Source organism: Cibotium barometz, chromosome 1, assembly GCF_041138505.1.
Source record: "Cibotium barometz isolate CiBa-2024 chromosome 1, ASM4113850v1, whole genome shotgun sequence".
Classification (NCBI taxonomy): domain Eukaryota; kingdom Viridiplantae; phylum Streptophyta; class Polypodiopsida; order Cyatheales; family Cibotiaceae; genus Cibotium; species Cibotium barometz.
The window spans coordinates 22,285,897-22,313,319 of NC_141046.1; the positions used below are offsets into that span (position 1 = coordinate 22,285,897).

General features: G+C 40.4%; 1 protein-coding gene across 1 annotated transcript in view; it reads left to right on the forward strand.

Annotated features, from left to right (window-relative positions):
• The first annotated feature begins 23,455 nt into the window (after positions 1-23,455).
• Positions 23,456-27,423, forward strand: part of FZL (FZO-like protein) — an 80,160-nt gene continuing 76,192 nt past the window's right edge. The window contains exons 1-2 of the mRNA XM_086799057.1: positions 23,456-24,616; positions 24,753-25,336. Coding sequence (XP_086655183.1) covers positions 23,860-24,616; positions 24,753-25,336 — 1,341 coding nt within the window. The 5' untranslated portion in view covers positions 23,456-23,859. The remainder of the gene's footprint in view (positions 24,617-24,752; positions 25,337-27,423) is intronic.

Consider the following 27,423-nt stretch of genomic DNA (forward strand, 5'->3'; position numbering starts at 1 on the left):
ATACTTTGGGTGACTTGTATCCTCAAAACCTAGTGTGGCTGATCCATATACACCTCTTCTTGCAAGTCACCATACAAGAACGCATTTTTTACATCCATCTGATGTAAAAACTAGCCTTTAGCTACAACCATCGCAATTACAACTCTCACAGTTGCCATCTTTGCAACTGGAGAAAATGTCTCCTCATAATCAATCCCACGTGTATGCGCATATCCTTTGGCTACCAATCTAGCCTTGTACCTGCTTATGCTACCCACTGTTATGTTTCACCTTATACATCCACTTACAGTCAATAGCTTTCTTGCCTTCAGGCAATGGCACCAAATTCCAAGTCTCATTTCCATACAATGCATCCATGTCCTCATCCATAGCTTTCTCCCAATACACATTTCCAATAGCCTCATCAAAACATGTGGGTTCTACAACATGCACAACTTTTGCCATATAAGCATAGTGATGTGTCACATAACCATCATAAGTCAACCTTTGCACACAGGGTTTTTGACTCTTCCAGATCTTCGTAACTTTGCATTCATGGCTTCCATAGCCTTCTTCACACCAGGTGTCCTCATTGGAGAAATCCCAAGCTCCCCATCAAGGCTCATCTCCGAGCCACTAGAGTCTCCACCATCAACAAGAGAATGCTCTGCAGAAATATCTAGCATACCAAGGGGCTCAACCATTTTCTCTTTGCCTTTATGTGATGTACCAACTACAATTCCAGGACTGGTATTATGATGCAACCTGCCACTCCATGGTCTATTAACAGAACCACTGGATGAGGACTCTCCTGGTCCACTCAATGACTGTGATTGCTGACTTGCATTATGTGTAACCATATTTTCACTTACATCAGTCCCAACAGCATCTTTTTCAACAGCATACCAGCTACTCATCTCATCAAATACAACATCCTTGCTTACCCTCAATTCACGTGTAGCAGGATTATAGCATCTATATCCCTTTTTCTCAAGGGAATATCCAATAAACACACATTTTTCTGCCTTTAGATCCAGCTTAGTATGCAACTCATTTGGCACATGCGCATATGCAATACATCCAAAAACTTTTAAGTGAGACAAATCAGGTTTTCTATTAGTAAACTTTTTCTCTGGCGTTACATCATGTATGGTTGCAGTAGGAGTCATGTTCATGATATAAATTGATGTAGACATAGCCTCAGCCCAATGGCTATACGGCATATTCTTCTTTGCCATCAATGCTCATGCTATCTCTTTAATATGCCTGTTTTTTCGCTCAACAATTCCATTTTGCTGTGGAGTGTATCTACATGCAAATTATCTCTGAATGCCATTTTTTCACAAGAATTCAGAGAACTCATTGGAGAAGAATTCTCCCTCTCCGTGTGACCTTAGTAGGCACTTCACATGCTTTCCTGTCTATTTTCCAACCATCACTCTGAAATTCTGAAAATGAGTGAACACTTCCCTCTTCTCCTTCATGAAGTACACCCACACTTTCCTCATGTGGTCATCATTGAGTTACGTAGCACCTGCAACCACCCATAGACATAGTCTTCGCATGATACCATACATCTGAATGCACAACATCTAGTACATTCTTGCTCACATTTCTGTCATGTGGCAATACATGCTTTGTTTGCTTTCTAAATTGACATGCTTCACGTACTTTCTGCACATCTTCAACTTTAAACTTAGGCAGCCCTGTCCATAATTTCTTTAGTCTGCATGGACTTCATTCTTTGCACATTTACATGCCCAATTCTCTTATGCCAAGTGTATGTATCTGCAACAACTCCTGAACCATTTACAAACATTGCAGTACACTTCATGCATATTTACATTCAATGTAAATATTCTGCCCACTCTGTTGCCTTTTGCAACCACCCTACACGTATCTTTAAAGTCTTCTACATAACATCTATCAGAGTTAAATTGGACCTGCAAACCTTGCTCAATCATTTGGTCAATAGAAACCAGATTCTTTGTAATATTCGAAACATGAAGTACATCTACAAGGTACTTCATCTTTCCATCCTGCATAGACAATGGCACATCTCCAACATGGGCAATCGGATGAGAAATGTCATCCCCTATTTCAACAAAACTTGGTCTTTTAAGACTCTTCATTTCCTTGAACCACTCACCATGACTTGTGGCTCGAAGCACTTGAATCAACATAACATACATCATCTTTAGATGTTGCTACATCATTTTCAGACACAGCATTAACCACGTTGCATAACAAACAACCTCTCATTATCCTCATTATTTTTTCTAGAGAATGCATAGTTGTTTTGCTGCACTTTTCCATTTTGCATCACTCTGCTTCTTATAGTAATCTGCGTGTACATGTCCAAGCTTACCACAATAAAAACAACCTCGTGTATCATTATGCTGCCTTTGCCAATTACCACGACCTCTTTGACTCCCCCTGCCTCTAAATTGGTCTCTTTCACACGTGTGTGTTGTTGTTTTGTGAATCCTGGGACTATTGCTGCTGTTGACCATAATTCTGATTACTTGTTCAACCATCACCTTGGCCACGTCCACGACCTCTACCTCCTCCTCTACCTGAACTTGTGTAGAAGGCCTGCTGCTCTGAAATGTTTTTGTTTTGTGAAGACTGTTGATCTTCACCCAAATTCTTCTCTTCAATAATCAACATTGATACCAAATCTGTGAAGTTGGGAATGTTCTCCCGAGTTTGAATAGATGTTTTGAACGCCTTGTATTGTGGCCCTAGATTACATAGACACACTTCCACCTTATTATCATCATCAACAGAAACACCAATTGATGCAAGGGATTCCACAATGCCTTTGATCTTCAAAGCATAATCATTCACAGACATATTTTTCTTCTCCATAGTATGAATCTCATTCTTCAACTAAATTTTTCGTGCCTTAGTGTTAGTTCCATACAACCTCACCAGGGTATCCCATGCCTCTTTAGGTGACTTTGCATCCTGTATATGCCCAATCATAGTGTCATGTATGTTGATAGAAAGCCAATACATGACTTTCCTTGCTCCTTGATTCCAATCCTTGAATTGTTTTACATCTGTAGGGTAGGCAGTTGGATTAATCTCCGGTATCTCTGGTGTCTCCTCATGTTCACCTTCAATGTAGTCCTAGTAACCTTTTCCCATCAAGAAATTGGTCAATTTAAACCTCCAAGCATCAAAGTTGTTCTTGTCAAGCTTCTTTGCAACAATTTGGTTTATTCCATCATTTGACATCTTGTCTGCAACACAAATTTACAAAAAAACAGCACTCTTGTTTGACCTGCACCAAACTGTTGTATTCTCTGCAACTGTACTATACTGCACCCAAACTATCACAACGAGTGACCTCAATTTATATACATACACCCAATGGCAACTTTAAGACCTCTTTGCAGCACACACAGTCACAACCAATCGCCCTTCCTATAGTTTCAAAAACAGAGTTTTGTAGAGAATCGAAACTTATCCGCAGTGCTCGTCGTGAATGCCTGCAAAACTGAAAAACAAAGGTCCAGATGTGCCCGAAACGTATTTTCGGCCTAAAAACTGGCCAACGGTCAACGGACGTTATAGTTACCAACGGAAGAAAGCTCCTTAATCAGAGTTCGTTTGCCGATGCCTCCCGGGCGAAGAGCTCCCAACAAGGGTATAGTAGCCAACATAAAGGGAAAAGAGTAGATGAAGCTCTTATCCTTATACCGCTTCCTGTGCTTCTCTTGCTTGTCGCTCAGCCCTTAGCATGAACCAGTCTCTGATACCATGAAAAGATGTAGGGGAGAAGAGAGCTTGAGCTCTTGCAAGCACACACACACACACACTCACACAAACCCTAGAAGAGAACACACAAGGTGAGAGGTTGAAAATTCTTCTCCTTTTTCACACAACAGAAGAGATCTACAAAGAAGAAGATAAAGTGACTAACACACATAATAGAGTATATACAAGCGGTCCATAATGTGAACACACTAAGTGGAGTGGGTAGATGTGAACACACTAAGTGGAGTGGGTAGATGTGGACTAGTCGGTGTAGTCCAATTGTAGAATCTCTGGCGAAGATGTCTGGGTGCCCGCTACCAAACCCGCCAGTGATATAAATGTCGAACGGTCATGTAGGCGCCTCGTGAGTGTCAGATCATGTTGAGCTTGACATCTCAACAGGATTGGCATGCCTACTTTGCACACACATGATGTAGGTAGAGCATTGCCTTACAAACCATATTGATGATGATGTTTGAGAGAATGAATGAAGTTCATCGTGTAGCGCTGGTCATTGACAAGTGTTGCATAGAGTTACTAGCAATCATGCATGTTGTTGAGAATGATCCTCATTGTTGGGCTGCAAATGGGAATGGAGCTCATTTTTTTCAGATTGCAAGCAGGGTGCTTCTTTGCTGGTTTCACACCAAAAAGACATGGGTGGAGCATTTTCTTCGACAAGTACATTCGGTCTGGGTTTACATTGATTTAAATCAGGGCAAATGAATATGTATGCAAACTAAGATGTTCTGTTCATAGGTTCCAAAGGATATGTGTGATAATGTGTACACATCAATGTCAAACCTCATGCACATTGCCATTGAGGTAAGAGTTTGAGCGTATGTATGAGCAACTCATCCAAGAGTATTCAGCACATAACCACGTCGTGTGTTACATCATCAGTAATGGGTGGTGCAGCAAGAGGAGCATTTAGCAATGCATGTGGTGGACACAACAAACCTGGTTGTTGAGAGACTTCGGCAGTATATTAAGTATACACTCTTGGATACACGGATCAATAGGTTAGCCCTAGACCTTCTACATTCTCTTGTGGGTGACTCAAGAGCAGGCACACGGATGGGGGCACAACACTTGAGTTTTTCATGCAAAAGCAAGAAGTAGGTAAAGATGAATGTTATGCTTGGGTTTATTTTGGTGCCTGGGTTTACCTGTGTGTCTAGCTAGGTTTATCTTTGTGCCTAGGTTTATCTGGGTGCCGGAGTTTCTTTCTCTTGCATATGATTTGTTTGGGTTTACTATAGTTGATTCTGGACGATAAAACATTTATGGTAACGACAAGTCACAAACAACTAGACTAGTAGGTGGAGAGGGTATACTTCGGAGGTATGAAGGTGACTCATCCACACTTCAAATCATTGATGAGTCCGCAATGCTCTTTAAGACCTTGAGTACCTCAAGTTTACACCATTGGTACCATGTGAGCATCCAATTGGCATATTGTGATTACCCGGATTGTTCAAGTGAGTGCAAGCATCTCTATGGAGTACGGCTCATCTTGAAAATTTATTTCATGCACCTTCATGCCATTCTCCCCATCATTGACACGGAACATGCAATAGGGGCGGAGTGTGAGCCACCATGTGATGTGGTCCCTACATGTGATTTGAATGGGCCCTCCGCTTCCGAGTTATTGAGTGATAGCATTGAAGAATTAAAAGATCTCCTAGACATGATTGCACAAGGGATATCTTCATATGATGAATCACAAATATAAGCATTGATGAGAGCCAAATACAGATATCTCATGATGGACTTTGTAATACAAGGGCCTCGAAGGAGAACAAGTTACTAATGAAAAGCTGCATTTGGCAAGTGCAATCCCATGTGACAGCCACACCCATCTTGTCAATCACCTCTCCTTTGGTCATGGGCTATCCCTTCTCATGCGCCAAAATCATATTTTAAACTATACATGCATTTTTTTGGTTACCCAAAGGTTAATATAAGTAGTGCACATATATGAGAAGTCTTTTTGAACACAGTCAGTCTAGTTATGCACACACAGTCAATCTAGTTTTTTTGAACACAGTCAGTCTAGTCTTTTTGAACAGAGTCAGTCTAGTTATGAACACACAGTCAGTCTAGTCTTTTTGAACACAGTCAGTCTAGTTATGCACACGCTTTTCCCATATACATCTTTGGCACATAGAGTCATGGAAAGTCAAGTTGGATTAGCAAGATACAGAGCTGTGATAGGAGTGGAGTACACAATCCATTAAGTAAACCCAAGTACACTAGACAATACTTAACCTCCTACCTTGAATGGACAAATAGGTAAACCCTGGCAACCAAGCAATACTTCTTACCCCCTAATTGCTCCTGACTCACCACCAAAGTACACATGACACAAACAAAAATTCAAATCACGTAACATCTCAAGTGCCAAAATACTTGATCAAGGTGCAAAAACTTGCTTTGTATTTCAAGAGAAAGTACAATTACAAACAAGACGTAAGTAAGGAATAAACCTAGCATATGGTAATAAATATACACAATTGACCACATACCCAAGTAAAACTGGTCTAAATCACAACTTGACCAAACTCTCATACTTTGATGCAGCTTGAAACATACCCAAATGAAACACCATAAATCAAGATGTTTGTAAAGGCAAACATACCATACTACATAGCCTTTTACCATGAATGGACAAACAGGTAAACCGAGGCATGCAGTCTCCACACTTTTTGCCCCTAATTGCTCTCAAAAGGGGACATGACACAAAGTCTAAAATTCGAGTCTCATGTCATACTCAAGTGCCAAAGTACTCGATAAAGGTGCAAAAACTTGATTTGTATTTCACAACAAAGTACAATTACAAAACAAAACTAAGGCCATTGCCACATAAATACCGCCCAAAAATCACATAACATCGGTGTTTGAATATTTTGGAAATGACGAGGTCTACAACTTGATGAACAATTACAAAACCGTGCTAAAGTCACTTCTCCAACACAACACTCAGACACCAAACCCGCAATTGTGCACGCAACATCACCACATCATCATGTGAAAATCAATCACATGATAGGATAAGGTTCAGAACACAAAATTCAAAGCAAACGGATTGTAACATGAATGCTTACCCAACCCTTTGGCATCTTCCTAGAGCGAAGGTGTCCTCCACCAAACACTTCATACACACAATGATGTAGAAGCCATAGCTTGTTGCATTAGTGAAGTTCTTTGAGGAACTCGCATAGGTTTTTGTGGACGATGTTGTGGAGTACTCTTCTTCTACCTTGGCCTCCGAGTGCTGCGTTGAGGAAGAGGTTTTGACTGTTGAGGCACCCAAATTTTATTGGCACCATCATAGTAGCCTTGAGCTATAAGTAGCTGATTTTCCACCCACATTTTGATACTATTAAGATATCGTGATTGTGGTAATCTTGGTGGGGTTTTCCTTTGGGTTAGTGTGGAAGGTTTGGGACCCTCCTTGACTTTGGTTAGCACTGAGGCTGCAAGTTTGAGACTCATGGGCATTGTTGATGATGATGAGGTTAGAGTCTCTTGTAGAGTGGATGTCGATGAGACGAGGCCTTTGAGCATGTGGTTGTCTCTTTTGGTGAGGTTTGTCGATGAAGATGCATAGGCTCCAGGATCTTTCCTTTGATTTCCTTGTTAGAGATAGATGGTTTGGCTCTGGGAACTTCTTCAGGAATAGCTGCTGATTGCAAGGTTTCGGCATCAAACTTCATAGGTGAGGATGGGGTTGAAGGAGTAGATGCTTTATCGGAGTCGGTCGTCGACGCACGTGGTAGGTCATTGTGTAGAGGGGCTTTTGTGGAAGAGGCTTGTATCCTTTTGCATTTAGCATCATAGATATCCATTAAAGTTGGATCCTATTCCTTGCAGTATGGTATTGTCAACTTTTTGTCATTGACCATCATGATGACTCTATCGCTAGTAAAGCATAGTGGTGATTGGGTAGCAATAGTTCATTTATGCCCCAAGATCAAATCTGCTTCTAACACATACTCAACCACAAAAAACTTGCAAGTAAGGGGGTTAGTTTCAACATACATTGTATGTTCAAAGTACCCCAAACATGGCATGTTCAAGTCTTGTGTAAATTTTATTCTTTCAGGATGGGCCGGCGTGAGTATTGGTTGACCTAATAAATCCCATAGCTCTAGGGTCATGAGATTGTGTTCTCGTGTTGGATAAAGCTGTGCTTGAGCTGTGGTGATTTTATTTGAAATTTCCAATCCAATTAAAATCCTAGGGATCTTTTTAGTAAGATATGTTGGTAGTTCCAGCTCTTGCAAGGTTTCTTCTTCTCGTAATAGCAATTGTACATTGCCTGCAGGAGTGTTCAAGGTGATTATTTGCATGGATTCATCTAGTGAATACGATGATTCACTTATCTAAGTTCCACCAAGGACGACATCATACTCAAGGGAATCTAGGGTAACATGGAATGTAAATTCCATATCGCCACCATCGATTGTTTGAGTAGTGTATCTAAAGTAACCTGGAGCTTCAATGTTTTGTCCATTGGTTCCTTTTGCAAGACTATTGCTTGTAGGGGCGAGTTTAGGTTGTTCCACGATGACACCCAAGTGTCTACTGTCACAATGTTATGACTAGCTCGAGGGCTAATCAATGTGCGTTTGCGCTTAACATCATTGCCTATAGGGAAATCCAACCATACCATGATAGAATCTTCCAAAGGAACCATGGGTGTTTCGGTTATTGTTTCGGCTTCAGAACTTGTTTTTGTTTCATACTCCCATTCACTTTCATCCTCATTTTGGCTTTTAGCTTTTTCAAGAGTACCCAATGCGTACACTCGCACACTTGGCCCTCAGACAATTCTTAATGAGTTCTGTTTGGAAACTTGCGAATCCTCACAATCCTGTTCTATGGAGTTCGTTATGTTCTTGTATAACTCAGGTTTAGCCCTTAAAGGTGTAAGTACTGATGTGATGCTAGCTTTATCATGAGAGAATATCATTCCTTCAAATGAGGTTTTGAGAGACTGTTTTAATCTTATAAGGGAATTATTGAATTCCTAACATGCTTTCTCAAGCATATAGTTCATACAATCTGTTCCAAATGACTCTTCTGTAGAGAGCATGTTTTCCTCTTGAAAGGGGAAGCAATACTCCTCTTGAAAGGGGAAGCAATACTCCTCTAGGCTTTGTATTTTGGTTGCTGTTTTAGGATTGGCATTATGAGGCTCAATCACAACCGGTGACCTTGTAAGACATTCAACCAAGCTAAGAATGCTCCCCTGAGCTTGCTTTTTGCATTCTGCATATGTCATGTGATCATTATTATCTTTTTGGGGTGGTTTGGGTAGGTTCTAGTTTCTTGATTGGTCTATGTGGTGCATTGAGCAAAGAGTAAGAACTTGTTTCATCCTCACTTAGTGATTCACTAGAACTTGTTTCATTCTCAGACTTTCTGGATGGTCGTAGTGATTGCACTCAACATAAGGCATTTTGTTCCTCACTTTTAGAGGCATTAAGAAAGTTTGGTTTTGAAGGTTTTCATCCTCTCTTAGAGATGTTTGCTGTAAGGTTTTAAGCAAGGCTACATAAAATTCGAGAAATGTCAATTGCGAGATCGATCTTTCTTTTGCCATTGCTTCACTTGGTTTAGATGAGGAACACCTCATAGCATAATCATCTTCTAGCATGTTGTCATCTAAACGTATTGCTTCTTTACAACATTGATCGAATGTTTCCGGATTGGATACAATGATCAAGTTGTAAAAGCTGTTATTCTTCAAGTCCATCATGAAACATCTCTTTAATTGAACATCGTTTAATTTTTCCCATGACTCACAACGTGAGTCCAAGAGTTTTATCCTAAGGATAAAATCTCTAATGGATTCATTTGGTTGACGCTCAATTGAATAGAGTTCTGTCACTGCACTCCACCGATCACCTTGTCTGGAAAAGCCATGTATGACGGTTGATTTTAAGGTTTTGAAGTTGGTCTTGATCACCGGCATCAATGTGATGAACCATCAACTAGCTTTTCCCTTTAGGCATAAGTTCAACGCATGTACCTTAGTGGAGCAGTTGGGATTTCCAAAGGCTTCACATCTCTGTTCAAACATTTGAATGAATTGAATAGGGTCTGTTGTTCTATCATATTTTCCCATAATTTTGAAAATTTGTACGGCCGTATTTCTATATGAGTCAGTGAGTGAGTGCTCTTGTTGGAAGAGACTCAGTGAGTCCTTAGGCCACCCCTCTTCCTAGACTAGTCAGTATGTCCAAGGTGTGGGCATCCAGGAAAGGGTTGATACTTATAGGATTTGCGAGAATGTTAGGTAAGGGACCAAAGCTTGGTGGGATGGAAGTGATAGGGGGTGTAAAACCCGCTGATACGCTTGTTATAGGCATAGGCAATGGCATTGGAAGATGAATTTGTGGCATAGATCTCAATGGCTCGAAGATGTCATCCATTGGGTTTAGTCCTTGTGTGATACCTGGCAATCCCTCTATCGAGGCCATGTCAGTGTCTAAATGCTCCTTAATGAGAAATCAAAGGTTTTTTTTTTTGCTTTTTATACTTTCCTATAGCCCCTTACAGCCTCAAGAGACTTGGTGTAATCTTCGTTGGATCAAACGAGTGTTCGTTCGCTCTAATTAGCTTAGGCGTTACACGCACGTGAACGACCTCTAGATATTTTTCCAGAAAAAGCGTATGCTAGGAACTTCCCAGATGGAAGAGGAGGTCCTAAAACCTATTTTCCATCACTGTCTCAAGATGATTTTTTTAAAAAAATTCTTTCCTTGTTTCGCATGTTTTTGAGGGTGTTCTAAAAAGAATTTTCAAAAATTCTGTATAAGAGAGTTGTTGTATTTTTGGAGTCCTACAACTTTGTTTCCCTGAATCGTCTGTGATTTTGTCGTTTAGGCCCTCAAAATGTAGCCCAAATATGACTCGTCGTCGTTTTGTGATTTTTCGTGATTTTTGGGTTGTTTTTTGCCTCAATTTTCGAGTTAAATTTTGAGGCTGTTGGTCGGAGGCCAAAATGGTTGATTTTGACTTTGGATGACCAAGTCCAAAGTCGAAGAGCTAGGTGTCAACTTTTCGATGAGCCCTAGAGCGCCTTCATCAAACAAGGGTGTTTTTTCTGAGTTTTTTTTTTGGGATCGGACTCCTTTTCACGTTGACGAATTTCACAAGTTTAATAAATTTTGATTTTTTTATTTTTTTAATTAATTATTTTTTTAAACGCCATGAAACCTTAAGTTTTCATGCCGTGAAATGTTAAATGGTTCACACCGTGTACCGGACTTCACGGAATATTAAATCTGATTTATTTTTTTATGCTGTGAAACGTTAAATGGTTCACGTCGTAAACCGGACTTGACGGAATATTAAATCTGATTTTTAAAACGCCGTGAAACCTTAGGTTTTCACTCCATGAAGTGTTAAATGGTTCACGCCGTGAACCGCACTTCACGGAATATTAAATCCATTTTTTTAAACGTCATGAAACCTTAGGTTTTCACACCGCCGTGAGATGTGAAATGGTTCATGCCGTGAACCGGACTTCACGGAATATATTAAATCTGATTTTTTTAAACATCGTGAAACCTTAGGTTTTCACATCGTAAAACGTTAAATGGTTCACGTCGTGAACCGGACTTCACAGAATATTAAATTTTATTTTATTTATTTATTTATTTTTCTTCACATCTGACTTTTCAAGGCCTGAACTTTCACGGTCAGACTTTTTCATGCCGGACTTTTTCACGGCCTGAACTTTCACCGTCGGACTTTTTCATAGCCTGAACTTTCACAGCAGAACTTTTTCACCGGAATTTCTTTCATGGCCGGATTTTTTTTAATATAATCTAGTTGGGAAATACGAATTTCTCTTTTTTGGGGATAAATATTTTTTGAATTTAAAATGAAAGGGGTATAGGCATTTTCTCAAAAAGGTAAGTAGGAATCAAAACCTTTTAATGGCACCTCTTACATCCTTCATAAATGACCCCCAAAATGGACACTTTGAAAACTCATGAGCATCTACTCTCATCAGCCTTAACATTAGTTATGTAAAAAAGTGATTAAGGATTAATCTAAGATTAATTCTTACATTAATTTTTTTCTCTTTTGTACTAATCAAGGACTCTAATTAACCACTAATCCCTAATTAATTCACACAATTGAGCACATTATTGGATAGAACAAGGGAATGCTAATCTTTTTGCATCAACAATTGTGTAAATTAATCTAAAATAGGAGATTAATTAGACTCTTAATTATAGTCTCCTCTTTTAAGATAAAATTAAACAAAGAGAGTCAAATTTCTCCAATTGATGAAAAATTTGATATAATTAGGTGTTTTAATGCATCTAGATGCTCTCAAAGCACTCAAAAATACCAATTTAGACTACTCATATGATCAATTTAGATCCCAATTAATACATTTTCTAAAATTTTTAGCCTCTTGAACAAGATTAATCACCCTTAATGACAAAAACCAGTCCATTAAGAGAAATTAATCAAATTCAAGGGTTTTTTAATGGTTGTAAGAAATTTTTTGAAAGATTAAGCTACTCTTAATGCTTGCTAACAATCTAATCCAAACAATTTCAACAATAAACACACAATTAAACAACTAAAATTAATGATCTTAGTTCTATGTTTAACATTAAAGAGAGCTAACATTCACTAAAAATTGCATTCTATTGCATTGTTTGATGCAATGGATGCAAACTAAGCCTAATACAACCTATGTGCAAGCCCTAAGAACATGAAAAATCATAAAAATAATAACAAAAACAATAAATTAATCTAAAAATTAAGCAAAAATCATTCTTTTCAAAAACAAAAAAGAGAGCTATTCTACACCAAATCTCACACAATTCACCATCAAATCCACATCTTTTTCATAGAAAACCATTAATCAAGATAATAGGAAATGGGTTATGCGTAGATTAGAGGCAAAATGATGGAAAAAGCCAAGGGATGGCTCCCCGACAGCGGCGCCAAAAATGTTATGGCTCACCCTAACCCTCCTTGAAACACATCCAAAAAGAGATTACCTATAGTGAACCGCAACTACGTGACGATCTTCCCAACGGCCGAGCTCGTAACCCTTGAGGACTCCAAGCTCTATAACTCTTTGAGAAACAATTCCACCACGTCTCCCGCGAGCATTGTCACACTGTCGCTTTGCACTACGGGCCCTCATCCCTCCTCTCACCTCACTTCACTCACTAGCATGCATTAGGGAGAGAGATTAGCAAGAGGATTAGCAAGAGCAAGACTCCATTACACAATGGGAGAGTATCTTGTATTATGAGAGAAATTCATTTATGTACATGGCCATAAGTGTTCACACTCACTTAAACTGTGGCTGGCTGCACCGGACACTTTAGGCTCATAAGAGGCCTAATGCTATTACAATGACTACTCTCATAATATATCCATGAAGTACATCACTTAGGACTTCATCCTAACTTGCTACCACACGCTCTTGAAGAGGGAATTGCCATGAATACTCCATCACACCATTACGGGTGTCCATCCAAGTTGTAGCTTTGGACACTATTGTTTCATATCTTAAATGTATGACCCTTTGGTGTATCTACCATGGCTCCTTGATGTAAGATAATGCCGGTAGCTCTTGTTAATCCTAGAATTGGATTAACAAATACCCAAGGTAACACATTTATTTGAGAAGAAGAACTCCCAGCCAAAGCCAACACGATTGACATAGCCAAAAACCAACATTACACAACAGGCTAAGTGAGTTTGTGTAACTCCCATGATCGCGGTCCTTTTATACCCACAAACGCACCAAGGATGCCAACTACCACTGCCATGAAATATTAAGGTGAATCTATCTGCGAACTTTTTGTAGAGCTCCAATCTTCGAATATTGCCAGTCATACGAGTAATTCCCAAGAATGGGGGTACCGCCAAAGATAATAGGTCCAGTAATAAAGCCACAGGTAACGTTTATCTAAAAAAACCCTTAAGTCGGTTAAGTTAAGAAACCATAGGAACTTCATGTGTGTGTGTGTTGAAGCCTAACAAGATAAAGAAAATTTGAAAAGCCCCAAGCTTTTGTAAACTGTTAATGCTTATGGGTTAGGAGTGGAAAGAAAGAGAGTTTAGCAATTATAAACTTCTCTTTTTTTTGGAAAAAACTTAGTGTCTATATTGTTTTGAAAAAAGCTAAGTGAATTAAGCGTATAAAATAAAGCTTTTAACATTTTTAAAGCTTTAAAGGTAACAAAGTTTAACAAAACAACGAAAGAAAAACAAAAGAAAATGACTGCCAATGGTTCGGTACAAATGGCGAGGGGTGAGGGGGGATAAAAGGAGCTTGCGGTTCAGCAAAAAAAACAACGAAGAGAGAGAATAAGGAGAAGGCATAGGCAGGCTCAGCACTACAAGGAGATAGAGAGGGAATATTTAAAAAATAAAAATAAAAATCAGACTTTAAATCCAAACTTTGTAAATCCCCAGGGGATTCACAAGCCATATCTTATAGTATCACGTGAGTGTAAGGTAGGGGGGGTTTGGAAGTGGGGCTTAGGCTTATAAGTTAGGGGGTGAAGGGGATTTATGGTGGTGGGGGGGGGGGGGGAGAGACAAGGGAGCAGGGGGAGAATGAAAGTCGGGATTTCGTTTCTTCTTGTAGTTTACAGTATGTCATCTAGTGGTGTAGTTTGAAAACTTGATTAGTTTACTACTCTTTTAAGCTAACCACACATGGAATAATTTTTGGAGTGTGCATGTAGGTCTTTATGCTTCTAGAAAGGGAGAGTCGGCCAGTCGTGGCTCGGCCGCCTTTGCCTAGGCGACTCTCTCTCTATGCTTACCCACCACAGGCGACTGTTCCACAAGAGTGAGCAAACGCTTCCTCTTGTTGTACTTATATATATTTCATCGGTAACCTTTGGGGCTAAAAAATATTATACTTTACAAAAGTGTCGACTTGTTCAAGAATAGTATTCTTCAAAAGTGCCTTACTTTAAAAAATAACTTTCTTGAGTGTGCAAGCTAGGCTTCTTTTAAAAATAGGTGCAAGCTAGGCTTCTTTTAAAAATAGGTGCGAGCCTTGAACTTTATAAGAGTGCACATGTCTTGAAAAATAAAATATACACTAGGGAGATTTTACATGTTCCAATTAACATATACACATTGTTAATAAATATGAATAGCATCCAAATAGATTTATAGCGCTTATTGTCATAAATCAAATATTATTTATCGATATTCAAAATTTATCATCTCAAAATATATTTCCTAACCAACACCAGCTCGCCTCCATAATCTCGTCGAATGATCTACACTTGCATCAACTAGCCAATCAAGCAATAAATTAATTGATTAAAAATAAACATCTATATAAAATTTCATATCAAGGAGACGATGCAACCAATACTTCCCACACATGTACGAATTCACCCGCGTACATGTAAAGTAAGCTATGATCGCCCAAATTTAGAAAGGTGTCCCAATCTAAACCTATCTACGAGAATTCATAACATAAAAAACCTGGGAATAAAAATATTCCATGAATTCTTTTAACTATCCATTATTACACAACATGGGAATATATATAATATTGCAATGCATACATCCTCATCCATATTAAGTTCTATACCAACAAGTTGGGTAAGTGAGCTCTTCATATAGTTTAAATGATAAATGTGCAGGCATAGAATCTATAGAGTTCATTTTTTTTTCAAAATATTTGAATTAAAAGACTGATTTTGGAACTCTTTGCTTGTGTACCAAAGAGTTTTTCTAGATCTTCCCAGGCCTCAAATGCAATGTCCTTGACACATAAGTGATGAATAAATTAATCATGTAATCCCAAAGGCAATGATGCAAGAACCTTCTTCTCTACCCTCACCATGTGTGGCATCTTCACCTACCTGAACTACAGTGTCACCCACGAGTTGTGTCACATAGTAGAGGTTCCCTTTAATGGCCTACGATGCATGGAGTATCGCCGGCAGCTACGCCTCTCAAATTATGCTGCAACATAAGATTAAGTAGGGGTGGCATCTTGTTGAAAGAAAGTCTATCTTTGTGGTCTAGTATTACATCACTACTCTTGATGAGAAAAGATAAAGCTGCATCACGAGGATCAAATCCCATATATTGGGCATATTTCTTCTTCCACATCAGTCTGGTTTAGGCAGAGTTGCAGGTTGAGGCGAGCGGCCATAAAGCCTAAAGATGAGTGCACTCCAACAATCTCCACCAGGAAAGAAGGTTGGGCATTTCTTCTTTGATATGTTTTCTTCTAATTAGCTAGAAACATTTAATGGTTACATCTTCATTACTTTTGTCATTAGAGATTGCTATCTTATTTATTCCACCATTTTACTTTTTCCTTGCAAGTAGAAAACCATGGATAAAGAGCCTAAGGGACACTAGAGAAGGGTGTGATTGATTACTTTCTTTGGATGTGTAGATTGTAGTAACTTGTTGTGGAGCTACTATTGCCGAGAGAGAGAGAGAGAGAGAGAGAGAGAGAGAGAGAGAGAGAGAGAGAGAGAGAGAGAGAGAGAGAGAGAGAGAGAGTAGTGTAACTATTGAATAGGAAAACTAAGACATGGATGACTTTATTATGATTTATATGACCATAGCTAGAACCAAAAGATATAAATCGTAATAATGGGGAAACTAAGACATGGATATACAATAGAGAGCTAGACTATTGAATAGGCCAACTGAGACATGGATACCCTTACTATCAATGATAAGATTGCAAGTAGTAGCAACACATACAACTAGAAACAAGAAAGGATAAGAATAAAAAGTTTTTCATTTTATAGGCAAGGTTACATCACACCTCTCTCTCTCTAAGTGTGAGGCTACCTTCAACCTTAAGGGAAGATGGTGGGAATGAGCTACTTTACAAGGGGACTAATGTGGGTCACCAAACTGGGAGAGTATTACCAAGATCACATGTATGTGATTTGGGGGTAGGCTAAGATAAATGGATGAGCAACACTAATTGAAGCAACACTAATTGAAGCAATGTATATATCTATTAGAGTGTGTACATTTCCCATATGCAGAAAGCATGTAGAGGGTAGCCAATAAAAGTTAATGTAGTAAGACTAAGATGGAATCCATGATAGTGAGAATACCCATAAGAGAGTGATATCTAGAGAGAATAGAGGCAAAATAATCTACATGTGAATGAACATATGGCCTTCAAGATAAGGCATTTTGGGGATTTTCCAACTAGGATATGGTGTGATAAAACTGGTAGGGTATGCTAATTAGAGAGGTCTAAAAAGAGTTGTGGTGATGGTTAAGATTGACCAATAAAGGGCAAGGCACATTAGATGTTAACCATGCATGGAGCTAGATGAGCTTGAGTTACTTATGTTGAGTTGAGTCTATTGGTTTTCATAGGAGTGCCATGAAGATATCATTGGCATCTATAATGAGGATTGGGTGGAGATAGGACTACAGGTACATAGCCATTGGGGGTGGCATACTACCTTTTAAAGACTCTAAGATATCTTGAGCACTATTAGGGGAGTAGAAGAAAATGTGATGAAAGCATAAGCTTGGCATGGTTGATAGATAAGAGCGTGTATATAGTGATGGAAGCTTCTACATAACTCTACGAATGGGATTATAGATTAGGGGAAACTGAGGATAATAGCATCTACATAGAGGAGGATGATTGGGTGAGGCATAGGCAGTGGCATAAGGCATGCCGAGAGTTTGTGACTTGCTGAGATTCTAATATATCTATTGATGAGGTTAAGGATTTGAAAGAGAAGGTCATGTCTTGGCTTGTGCAGGATGGAGAAGCTGGTGGGACAACTAGGCTACTACTAGACCATGATTTAAAATTAAAGGTTCTAAGCCCATATTCCACACCTCAAAATCTGAGTAGAAAAAGATTAGCCCATATTCTACACTTCAAAATGTGAGTCCAGAAAGATTAGTCCATAGGACTAATCTTTCTGGATTAGCCCATATTCTACACTTCAAAATGTGAGTCCAGAAAGATTAGTCCATAGGACTATAGAATAGATACCAAATGTTGGAGTCATGGTGGCTCATACACAATGGCGAAACTCATGGTTTAGATATAGTCATCATGGTTAAGGTGTTAAACCACAAGGATTATGACTTAGCAAAAAATATTAACATAATGATGCCATAGATGAGGAAAAAACGTGTTGATCTTGTTCATTAGAAGATACCTCTTATATAGGCTGAGTACAATTATCAAACAACATCATTGATGAGGTCACAAGCTTCCTCAATCAACTTCCTCATTCTCTCCTAGATTCTCGGTACAAAAGTCAACATGTGTGGCCCATCATAAATGCTCTTGGCTACTTCTAAGGCCTTGGAACCATGGTGAGAGATGCTCATTGTTAACTTACACATGAGATGCTCTCTCTACACATGAGAGAAAGAGAGAGAGCGATCGGTCAGATTTTCAGCTTGTATAATGTTTGTGTTTGCCCTAATTTCTCTATGGGTGAGCCTGAAGTAGTTCCACCAGTCGTGCTTGAGTTTTACCCCCCTTTCAGAGCCATTCGTGTGCAGACAAATTTTCCATCCAGGTAATGGAGAATTCGCAATCGCGGTTGCGTGCAGATTTTCAGCCTGCACAGTGTTTGTGTTTGCCCTAATTTCTTTGTGGATGAGCCTGAAGCAGTTCCACCAACTATGCTAGCGTTTTACCTGCCTTTTAGAGCCATTCGTGTAGATAAATTTTCCATCCAAGCAGTGGAGAATTTACAATCATAGTCGCGCGTAGATTTTCACCCTGCACAGTGCTTGTGTTTGCTCTAATTTCTCTATGGGTGAGCCTAAAAGCGGTTACCAGCTGTGCTAGAGTTTTACCCCCCTTTCAAAGCCTTTCGTACACAGACATATTTTCCATCCGGGCAGTGGATCCTCTCCTCTTTGTTTGCAAGGTTGAAACATAACTCTTCTCCTGCTTCTCTGGTGGAAGCATTAATTTTCGGTGTTGAGCAGGGGAAATAAGTCAGGGAACCATAGATATGGATTTGTAGAGGCACATGTCTCAACATAAGATGCAGAGAAGTTTGAGGGTGGAGGCCAGAGCCAGAGTCTGAAGATCAGGCTAAAAGGTAGAGATTCATCAGAGGTGAATATAAAGGGAAAGAGGCTGGTCAGATGCTTCACGATACCGTGCTTCTTGATGCACCTCAGGATGAGAACCATGAGGTGGCTTTTGACTTTTGAGTTGCACAAGCTAATCAGATTTTGTAGCCATATGTGATGGCAAATCATGTTAGGGCTACCAAGTTTCCAATAGAGGAAGTGGTAGATGCCCGAGTGGAAACATGGCGGTTTGTGGCACAAGTGGAATCCTTTCATAACAAGGCTACAATTTTCTTTTTTACTAGATAAATTCCATTCTTCTACAAGATTACAGATTGGTTACATGATTTATTAGATGGTAATTTTGTGGAGAAGATCTTTGACGGTCCTCTCAGAGGATTCTATGAGGTTATATTCTCATCCAAAGAAGTTCGTCGAGATTTCTAGATCGATAGTTAGTGCATGTTGTACCCTGGCGCTCTATGGCAGAGTATAGAGATATGTTGCACCATGCATGCCCTATTTGGTGGGAGGTTGTAGACTTTCCATCAACTATGTGGGAATTGTTATCATTGGCCATGCGTACTATTGGGGAGGTGTTGGTGGAGCCTAGAATGTCGTCCAAGAATAAAAATAGGGTTTGCATGTTGTGGGATACTTGGAAGCCTCGACTTCAACAATTGAGGTTATGTGTGGATGGATTTGACCCTTTGTATTTTGAATTAAAGTGGGGATCATTTGCAGGTCATTGCTTCCATTGTGGGGAGATGGGTCACTTCATTTCAAAGTTTCCAGAGGAGGCAAATGCTCAGCCACAACTGAATGTGTCCCAGGGTCTGACTCATAAGGATACATTAAGTCCTACTTTGCCATTTGGTTTGAATATAAAGAAGGGAAAACAAGTTGCAAAATAAAGTGAGCAAGTGATACATAAAGGTAAACAAGTTTTGGTAGATAAACGTAAACAAGTTTTGGCAGATACAGAAGATATACCTTTGCTTGTGGTGGCGAAGAGAGGTGCTCACTAGACGGCTACTTCTAGTGGTAATCAAAATGTGGGTGCTGGTCATGGTGCCTCTTCATCATTTCATCCTAGTGCCACAAGATGGACTCAAGAGAAAGAAAACCAAGGCAAGGTATCACACTATCAGTAGAATTTGAGACCTCGAGTTACGTTAGAAAATCAGATAAATTTTCCTCTTCTATTTGATAAAAAAGGGGCTATGGTCTCAACCTAGTACAAGAAGTATCCAGATGTTAAGTGGAAACACGATAAATCATCTAGTGATGTCCGTACTTTAGGTGGGAAGGAACGGGTGGATATTTTGCTGCGTGAAGAGTATGGGAACAGATGGAGAGAGAAGGCATCAAGGCTATTGTGCAATATTTTAAGGAAAGAGAGGCCGATGGTGGTACCTCTCATTGATTGGCTTTCTGTTTTGATGGATTATAAAGATTGATCTTTGGAATGTAAAAGGTGTGTGTTCACTGTCCAAAAATTATCGCATGTGGTGTACTGTGTTTCAAGGTCAATGGGATATGTTTTGTGCTATGGAGCATAAACAACATTCCATGGTTGGACAAGTATATGATTACAAGGAATTTCATGTGTTTTATAGTGGGCACCCCACTACACAATCAAGGGCAATGAAATCTTAGTTTAAGCCATCATTGGCTATGCAGGATGTTCGAGGGTGGTTCATTGTTGTGGAAATGGAGTTTATGGATGCAACATTATGGCTTGTGGGGTTGTATGCACCTAATGGTGTTGCACATTGTCGTCAGTTAATGGGACAATTTATTGTGTTTGTGTAACATTAAGCCTGGCTTTGTGTTGGAAGATTTTAATGTATGTGAATTGCCGGAGCATGCATCTACACCTCACTCTGTTATGGATGGGCCGGAGAGGCTCAGCTAATCAAGTTTTGAAACAAGATATGTGGTCATGGCTACATCCACATAAGAGAGGATTTATATATGCCTCTTAACAGTACGTGGATACAAGAGCTCGTATGGACCGAATGTATATTTGCCTGCATGATTTGTTTCTACCAGAGATATTGTCCATGCAGGTGAAATATAATCATATTTTGTCAGATCATTTCCCTTTGGTATTGGAGATGCATAGCTATTTTATGGATGCTTATAGGCCATTATTGGGAAAGGCTCCTCTTAAACTTTCTTGGATCATACTATTTTCCATCATTTTATGTTGCATGTGTTACAAAACTTTTGAGGCCATGTAATCTCTGTTGGGGTGTCAGCTTGGGAGTGTTGTATGTTTAATATTCAAAAGCTTGCTTGCCAGTATGGGATTCATAATGCATCATATTTTAGGGAGAAGTTGCAGAACCTAGAATGGTTATTGGTTGATTTGAGCCAGGTGGTTCAAGAGGACGGTTCTTGGCCTGACATTGAGATAGATATTGATTGATTGTCCCATCAGGTTACAGCATTGCATGAGAATGAATACGTGAGATATAAGCTTATGGCTCGAATGGATGCCCTAATGGATTCTAATTGTCCAGTCACATACGTTCTTTGCTCATTTGCAGCAAAAGCATGCACGCGAGAATATTGTCAAGATGCAAGATAGGCAAGGATTATTGATTACTGCTCCTGCTTGTGTTTTAGATGTGTGTATGGACTTTTATCGCCATTTGTTGGGTCCGCAGGAGGTCACATCTCTTGATGTCATTGTAGCTAGAGAGTCTTTGTTTCACCTGGTTCGTCATCACTAGGTATCAGATGTTTCTGCAAATGAATCGAAAAAAGATATTTTTGAGGATGAGGTGAAAGCTGTGTTGAAGCATTTGCCTAAAGGGAAAAGTCCAGGATGGGATGGGCTCCCCAATGAGCTTTTCACGAAGTATGTTGATGAGTTGAAGGCCCCTCTCGCTTCTATTTTTCAGGAGGTGTGGAATACAAGTATCATGCATGCGAGTTGGAATATTGGGCTTGTACGTTTACTGCCTAACATTCCATCCCCAGCTAATCTACGTCAATGGAGACCAATCACATTGATGGGGGCCATGCATAAGATATTTGCAAAGGTCTTACTGAGAAGGCTAATAGGGTATGTAGCATCAGGAAGCGTAGGGCTTGGTGGAAGGAAGTAATCTTACAGGGTTGGTGGTCTAAGATTCCATATCAAGGAAAGGTGTTCCTATGGTGCATGCTAGTTGGAGGCCTACCATTGGGGGACCAGTTGCGAAAGCGACGGATTGCTTCTGGTAATTGTGTGTTTTGTACTACATGCTTGGAAACATGCATGCATCTTTCATTTCATGTCTGGTGGCAAAGAAGGTGTGGGATTTCCTTTCTCGCATATGGACTTCATTGACAGATAAGCCTGTAAAGGTTAAAGCCTGGATTTTTGGCAAGATTCCGAATGGGCCAGATAACTAAGAACATTCAGTTTTCTTTCATTTTTTTAGGTGGCCAGGTTTGTGGCATGTCTGATTAACTAGGAATGCCTTCATATTTGATGCAAAAGTTGGTATTACAGCTCACATAGGTTATAAAGGGATACTATTGTGGCGAGTCTCTTCCTTATGGTGGTCAACTCATTTGGTGGAGAATGACATGGTTATATATTGGATGAGGGTACTTCGAACTACACCTGTGGTTCGTAGTAATTAGTGAGGGAAAGCTAGTACATCACATGGCGGCCATGTGCCCATATGCAAAGTAATTTTGGTAATATATCTTCTATTTACGGAGAGAGAGAGAGAGAGAGACAGAGAGAGAGAGAGAGAGAGAGCGTCTGATGGCTGTCTTTGTGCACATCAGAATAACATCTCCTACAAGCCCACCCTACTTCGTATCTGTCTCTTCATAAACTCCATAGCTCGACTACAAAAGTTATCACACTTAGGCACACACTTAGGCGGCTCCCATTGGAATAGATACCCGGCTTCCATTGTTATCAAGTGGAGGTCTTTGCAGATGCAAAGAGTGAATGTGTAAAGGTTGTGAAGATGTGTGTGAGAGATATCTATACATATATGTTGAGATGTAAATATGGCATAGCAAACACGTAAGTAGAGGGGCATTTTTTATATACATAAAAGGTGATTTCAATAAAATCATTAAAACTAAGGATAAAAAGCATAGGAACGGAAACCTTACCAACATTTAGGTTCAATAGTGTTAATTATTTAATGAAGAGAAAAAGATGGCATGACGGAAAAGGGTCCATGTAGCGCTAAGACAATTTGACACCCACTCACATAAACAAATTAGCATAGCCCGAGTGGTTAGAGCTCTTGGCCGGATGTGTCGGGTTATGGGTTTAAACCTTGTTCTATAGCTTATGTCATCCATGGATTTAAATGAACCAACTTTTGCCGCCTTAGGTACGATGCTTTTTGGCTGCTCACATTTGAAGGTAGCCTTAGGGGCAGGTTCACAAGCAGCTCACATTTGAAGGTAGCCTTAGGGGCAGGTTCACAGCAGCTCGTGGTGGGACAAACCATTTTGAGAATGCAAGCAGTGGGGTTTGAACCCAAGTCTCAGCTAGAGTAAAGCCATTTGTTGATGAACATGACCGTTGCTTTTGTGTGAACGTAATTCTCAGATGTCCGTGCCCACAATGTGAACCGGCACTAAGTGGGTGGACCAAGAGTGCAAAGAATTCGTGGCCAACGTGCCATTTTACCGTCCAAAAGCTGTAATCTCTAATCCTCGAGCGATTGTGGCGAGCTGACGTGTCGTAAAATAGCGTGCTTGTACAGATAAGCTGTGAACATGATGATGGAAAGGTGCTGGAAAATGGCGTCCACACAAGCAGGTGGAAGCACCCCAGCATCATTTACAAGCTTTGAAGAGCTAGCACAGTGTTTTCTTGCCACCGAAGAAATTTGCAATGTGGTCGCTCCAGAATTTGTCTTTTGATTAATGGCACACCTGCATGCTCATTGAATCACCTGGAGAAGGCGCACGTGTGGTGATTCTTCACACACTTGGGCTTGGACCATGAACATCTATCACATCATGAGCACGTACACCGGCTGCTACTTCGGCAGGGAGTAATATTGCGTCATGGCTAGCTGCAGCAAAATTTTAGACATGAGCCACGTGCGTTGCCGTACAGTCGCACGTGATGGTGTGGCTAGGCATGATAATGCCAGTAGGTTGGAGCAGAAATGGCCCAGTAAGTCTGCCAGGATGTTGTGCAGAACTAGGTCAAGGGGCTGGACTAAGTGTCCCCATGCATCAGCTACATCATCCTTGCTTAAGAATCGGATTCTGCAAAGTACAGTCATGGAACGAACCAAAAGCATGCGTACCCGTGCTAATGCACCAGAGCTATGGAAAACAGGTGCTGTTCCAGTACACGCCGCGGACACAGATGTCTCTTCTGCATCCTGGGATGTATCGGACACTGAAGAGGCCGCTTTGGGGCCAGCAAAAGTGCGAGGACAAGGTCAAATCCAGCAAGTTTCGGATCAAGCCGAGAAAGGTCTGGCTTTGAAGGGTATATTTCCTGGAGGCTTGCGAAGGGCTGAGGTCCGCCTTCCCGGCCTTGCCATGATAGTAAGAGTTGGGGATGTTCTTGGCCCAGGAGCAAAGGATTTCTTGGACATGGTGGATTCTGCAGTTGCAGGTGGATTCACAATGGTCGTTCTAGAAACAAGAGGAGGGGCAGGTGGGGACGAAGGCAGTGGTGGAGCCCGCCTGTATGAAGCTGCATGTCTCCTCAAGGCCATACTTCGCGGCAGAGCAGAGCTTTTGGTAGCAGAGCGAGTGGACATTGCGGCAGCAGCTGGAGCCAGTGGTGTACTTCTATCAGATGAAGGTAGAGTCCGATTAAACTTGAAACCTCCTGTATCTATAGTCATACAAGAATCTTTCCTTTTGCAGTTGCAGAGATGATTGACCCTATTGTTTGGTGAGTATATATAGTTTTATTTACAATGTTTTGACATCTGTAGGTTTACCTGCTGTTGTTGCTCGAAGCATGATGCAGAATGTCAGCCCAGAGAATCCCGTGCTGCCTCTAGTAGCAAGAAGTGTGAGCTCAGTTCAATCAGCTCTGCTTGCAACTGCCAGTGAGGGAGCTGATCTTTTGATTCTTCAAGCCCCAGATGAAGGAGACACCAAAATTGTCATTAGTAGTGTTTGTGAAGGAGTCAGCATTCCAATCTTTTCACAAGAATCGGTTGGAAGTCTTCCATCAACTCTTAAAGCTGAGAGGACAGCTTTTCCCTCATTGGAGGCAGGGGCTAGTGGACTTATATATAACGGCATTGACTTGAAAAGTCTAGCTGCTGATGACATAGGGGTTTTGGCTTCGACTCTACTCACTGCCATGAGCAACAGTTTTCAACCTAGGTCTGCTGGTGCTGCAAGATCTTCTCTGCTGAGTGAGGTGCGGAATCTCCCTAACACTAGAACAGCTAAAGACACAGCCACCCCGAAAACATTGTCCTTAGATCTTCAAGTCAGAACAATACTGGATGAAGAACGAAGTTTACTGACATCGTTGATCAAGCTTGTACAAGAAGCATCTCCTGAGGTAGACTTCACCCCCCTTACATACACAAGATTTTGAAGCTATTAATCTTCTCTTTAGAGTACATAGTATGCACCGCACAGATGGATTTATCCCATGTGACTACGACAAGTCTCGCTCTCTCTATGATGTGGGGCTAGGCATGGTCTGAAGCCATGCAAGGATCCGACTACATGTTTCAGATTAAACTGTACTGATACCTGTACTATTATGTTTCCATGGCTTCCAAGGGTGGATAACTCTTTTTAAAATTGCCATTGTTTTTAACATCAAATGTACCTAGATCTCTTTTCTTTGTGTCACAGAGCAATTTAAAAGACGACTCCCATCTAGTATTTGTAAGAGCTAGGGACTGAAGCTGTGGTGGGTAGAAAAAGCTCCTAGTACTAAACTTACAAGTGCAACTTTCTGCTGTCTTCTCTTTGATAGTTCCATCTAGCAGTTGTATGAGCTACGGAAGGTCTTGTAAGCTGCTAATGCTGAATTTCAAGCTAATGTTGACAGCCTTCTATGCTTGAAAGGTTTGGAACAAGGCAAATTTTTCTGTATTACTGCATGAGATTCTATGTGAGCAACACATGGCCCAAAATGCAATCACCTTCGGTAGTTCACACTGTACGCACAAGCACAGTCCCATCAGGCCTGAAGCTATTTAATGCTAGCATCAACTGTAGAGAAAACGTGACAACATTGGAAAGTGGTGAAAAACTGTAACTACAGGAGGATGTAGGGCCTAAGGCTGGTCAGAAAAAAAAAATCTTTAAAAGGTAGAAGCGGGGGGGGGGGGGGGGGGGGGAGGGGGGTGTGGGGGCGCGTTTTATCCACTTTTACGTGATGCCACCGAGGAAGTACCTTGTGGGGTTTTGAACCTAGGATCTCTTGGTCCTAGACAAACACCTTCACCACATGGGCTATCACCTCATTGGCTACCTTTTAAGGATTTTATTCCAAAAGGAATCTGCTCCGAATACAAGATCATGGGTGCCTGGGGTTCACCACTTGTCTGCAACTAACCCATCCAAGTAGCAATGAATACAACCAAACAAGCAAGCCTCCGTGATTCTCAATCGCCTAGCTTGTCAATTTTTTGCTGCACAAGAACCTCCTTGGAAACCAAAAAACAATCCTCGTCGGAAGTGGAGTCTTCAAGATGTCTTCACATGAAGACTTCACACACACAAGTGTGCAACAACCCGGAAAAGCCTCTTTCGTTTAGAAACACTTTTAGGGTTTCATTGGCAACCAAATTTGCAAATCTCTCGTGTAGAACACCCTTTCACGCGAGAAGAAACTGTCCCAAACTAGGGTTTTTTCTGTTTTTAAGGTCTATGCCAAAAATTAGTGTTTTTGGCAGCAATTTCAAGTTTTTGCTAGTTTTCTGGCAATATGTCCACCATATGTGTACACTGTCCTACAACAATCTATACAGTGATGACATTGGAGCTATGTCGACGTCCGTACAGCCTTGGTCGTATAGTTCCAAGCGATGGGAGTGAGAGAGAAAGTAGGCACCTTCTAATGTGTGCATGAGAGTCACCAAGCATGTGTATTTATATGTTGCCAAACTTGCTTTGAGTTGAGCTTGAGGGGGAGTGTTGAGATGTCAAGCTCAACATGAGTTGACACTCACGTGACATTAACATTTACATCACTGGCGGGTTTGGTAGCTAGCACCGACATATCTTCACCAGAGATTCTACAACTGGACTAGACCAACTAGTCCACACCTGGCCATCATTGCTCAGGTGCTTACACTAATAAAAATTCCATAACCTTGATAAGTGTGTAAAATATTGATTAATGCCTTTAAATTCCATAAACTTTAGAAAAGGTGACATCACCCCTCTCTTTGAAACAATTGTCCTCAACTATAAGTGGAGTAAATTTCGTGAATAATCCAAAGATCCAAGACCATCATGTCTCGCATAGTTCAACTTCAACAAAACAGACGCATATTATTCTAGGAGTCCTTGATGTCAGAGGGCATTGGAAAAATGTAGATGAATGACAAAAACGTTGAAGCTCCAAGAGAGATGAGAGAAAACAACAAATCGCTAATGCACTAATCTCAAGAAAAGAGTGGATATAAC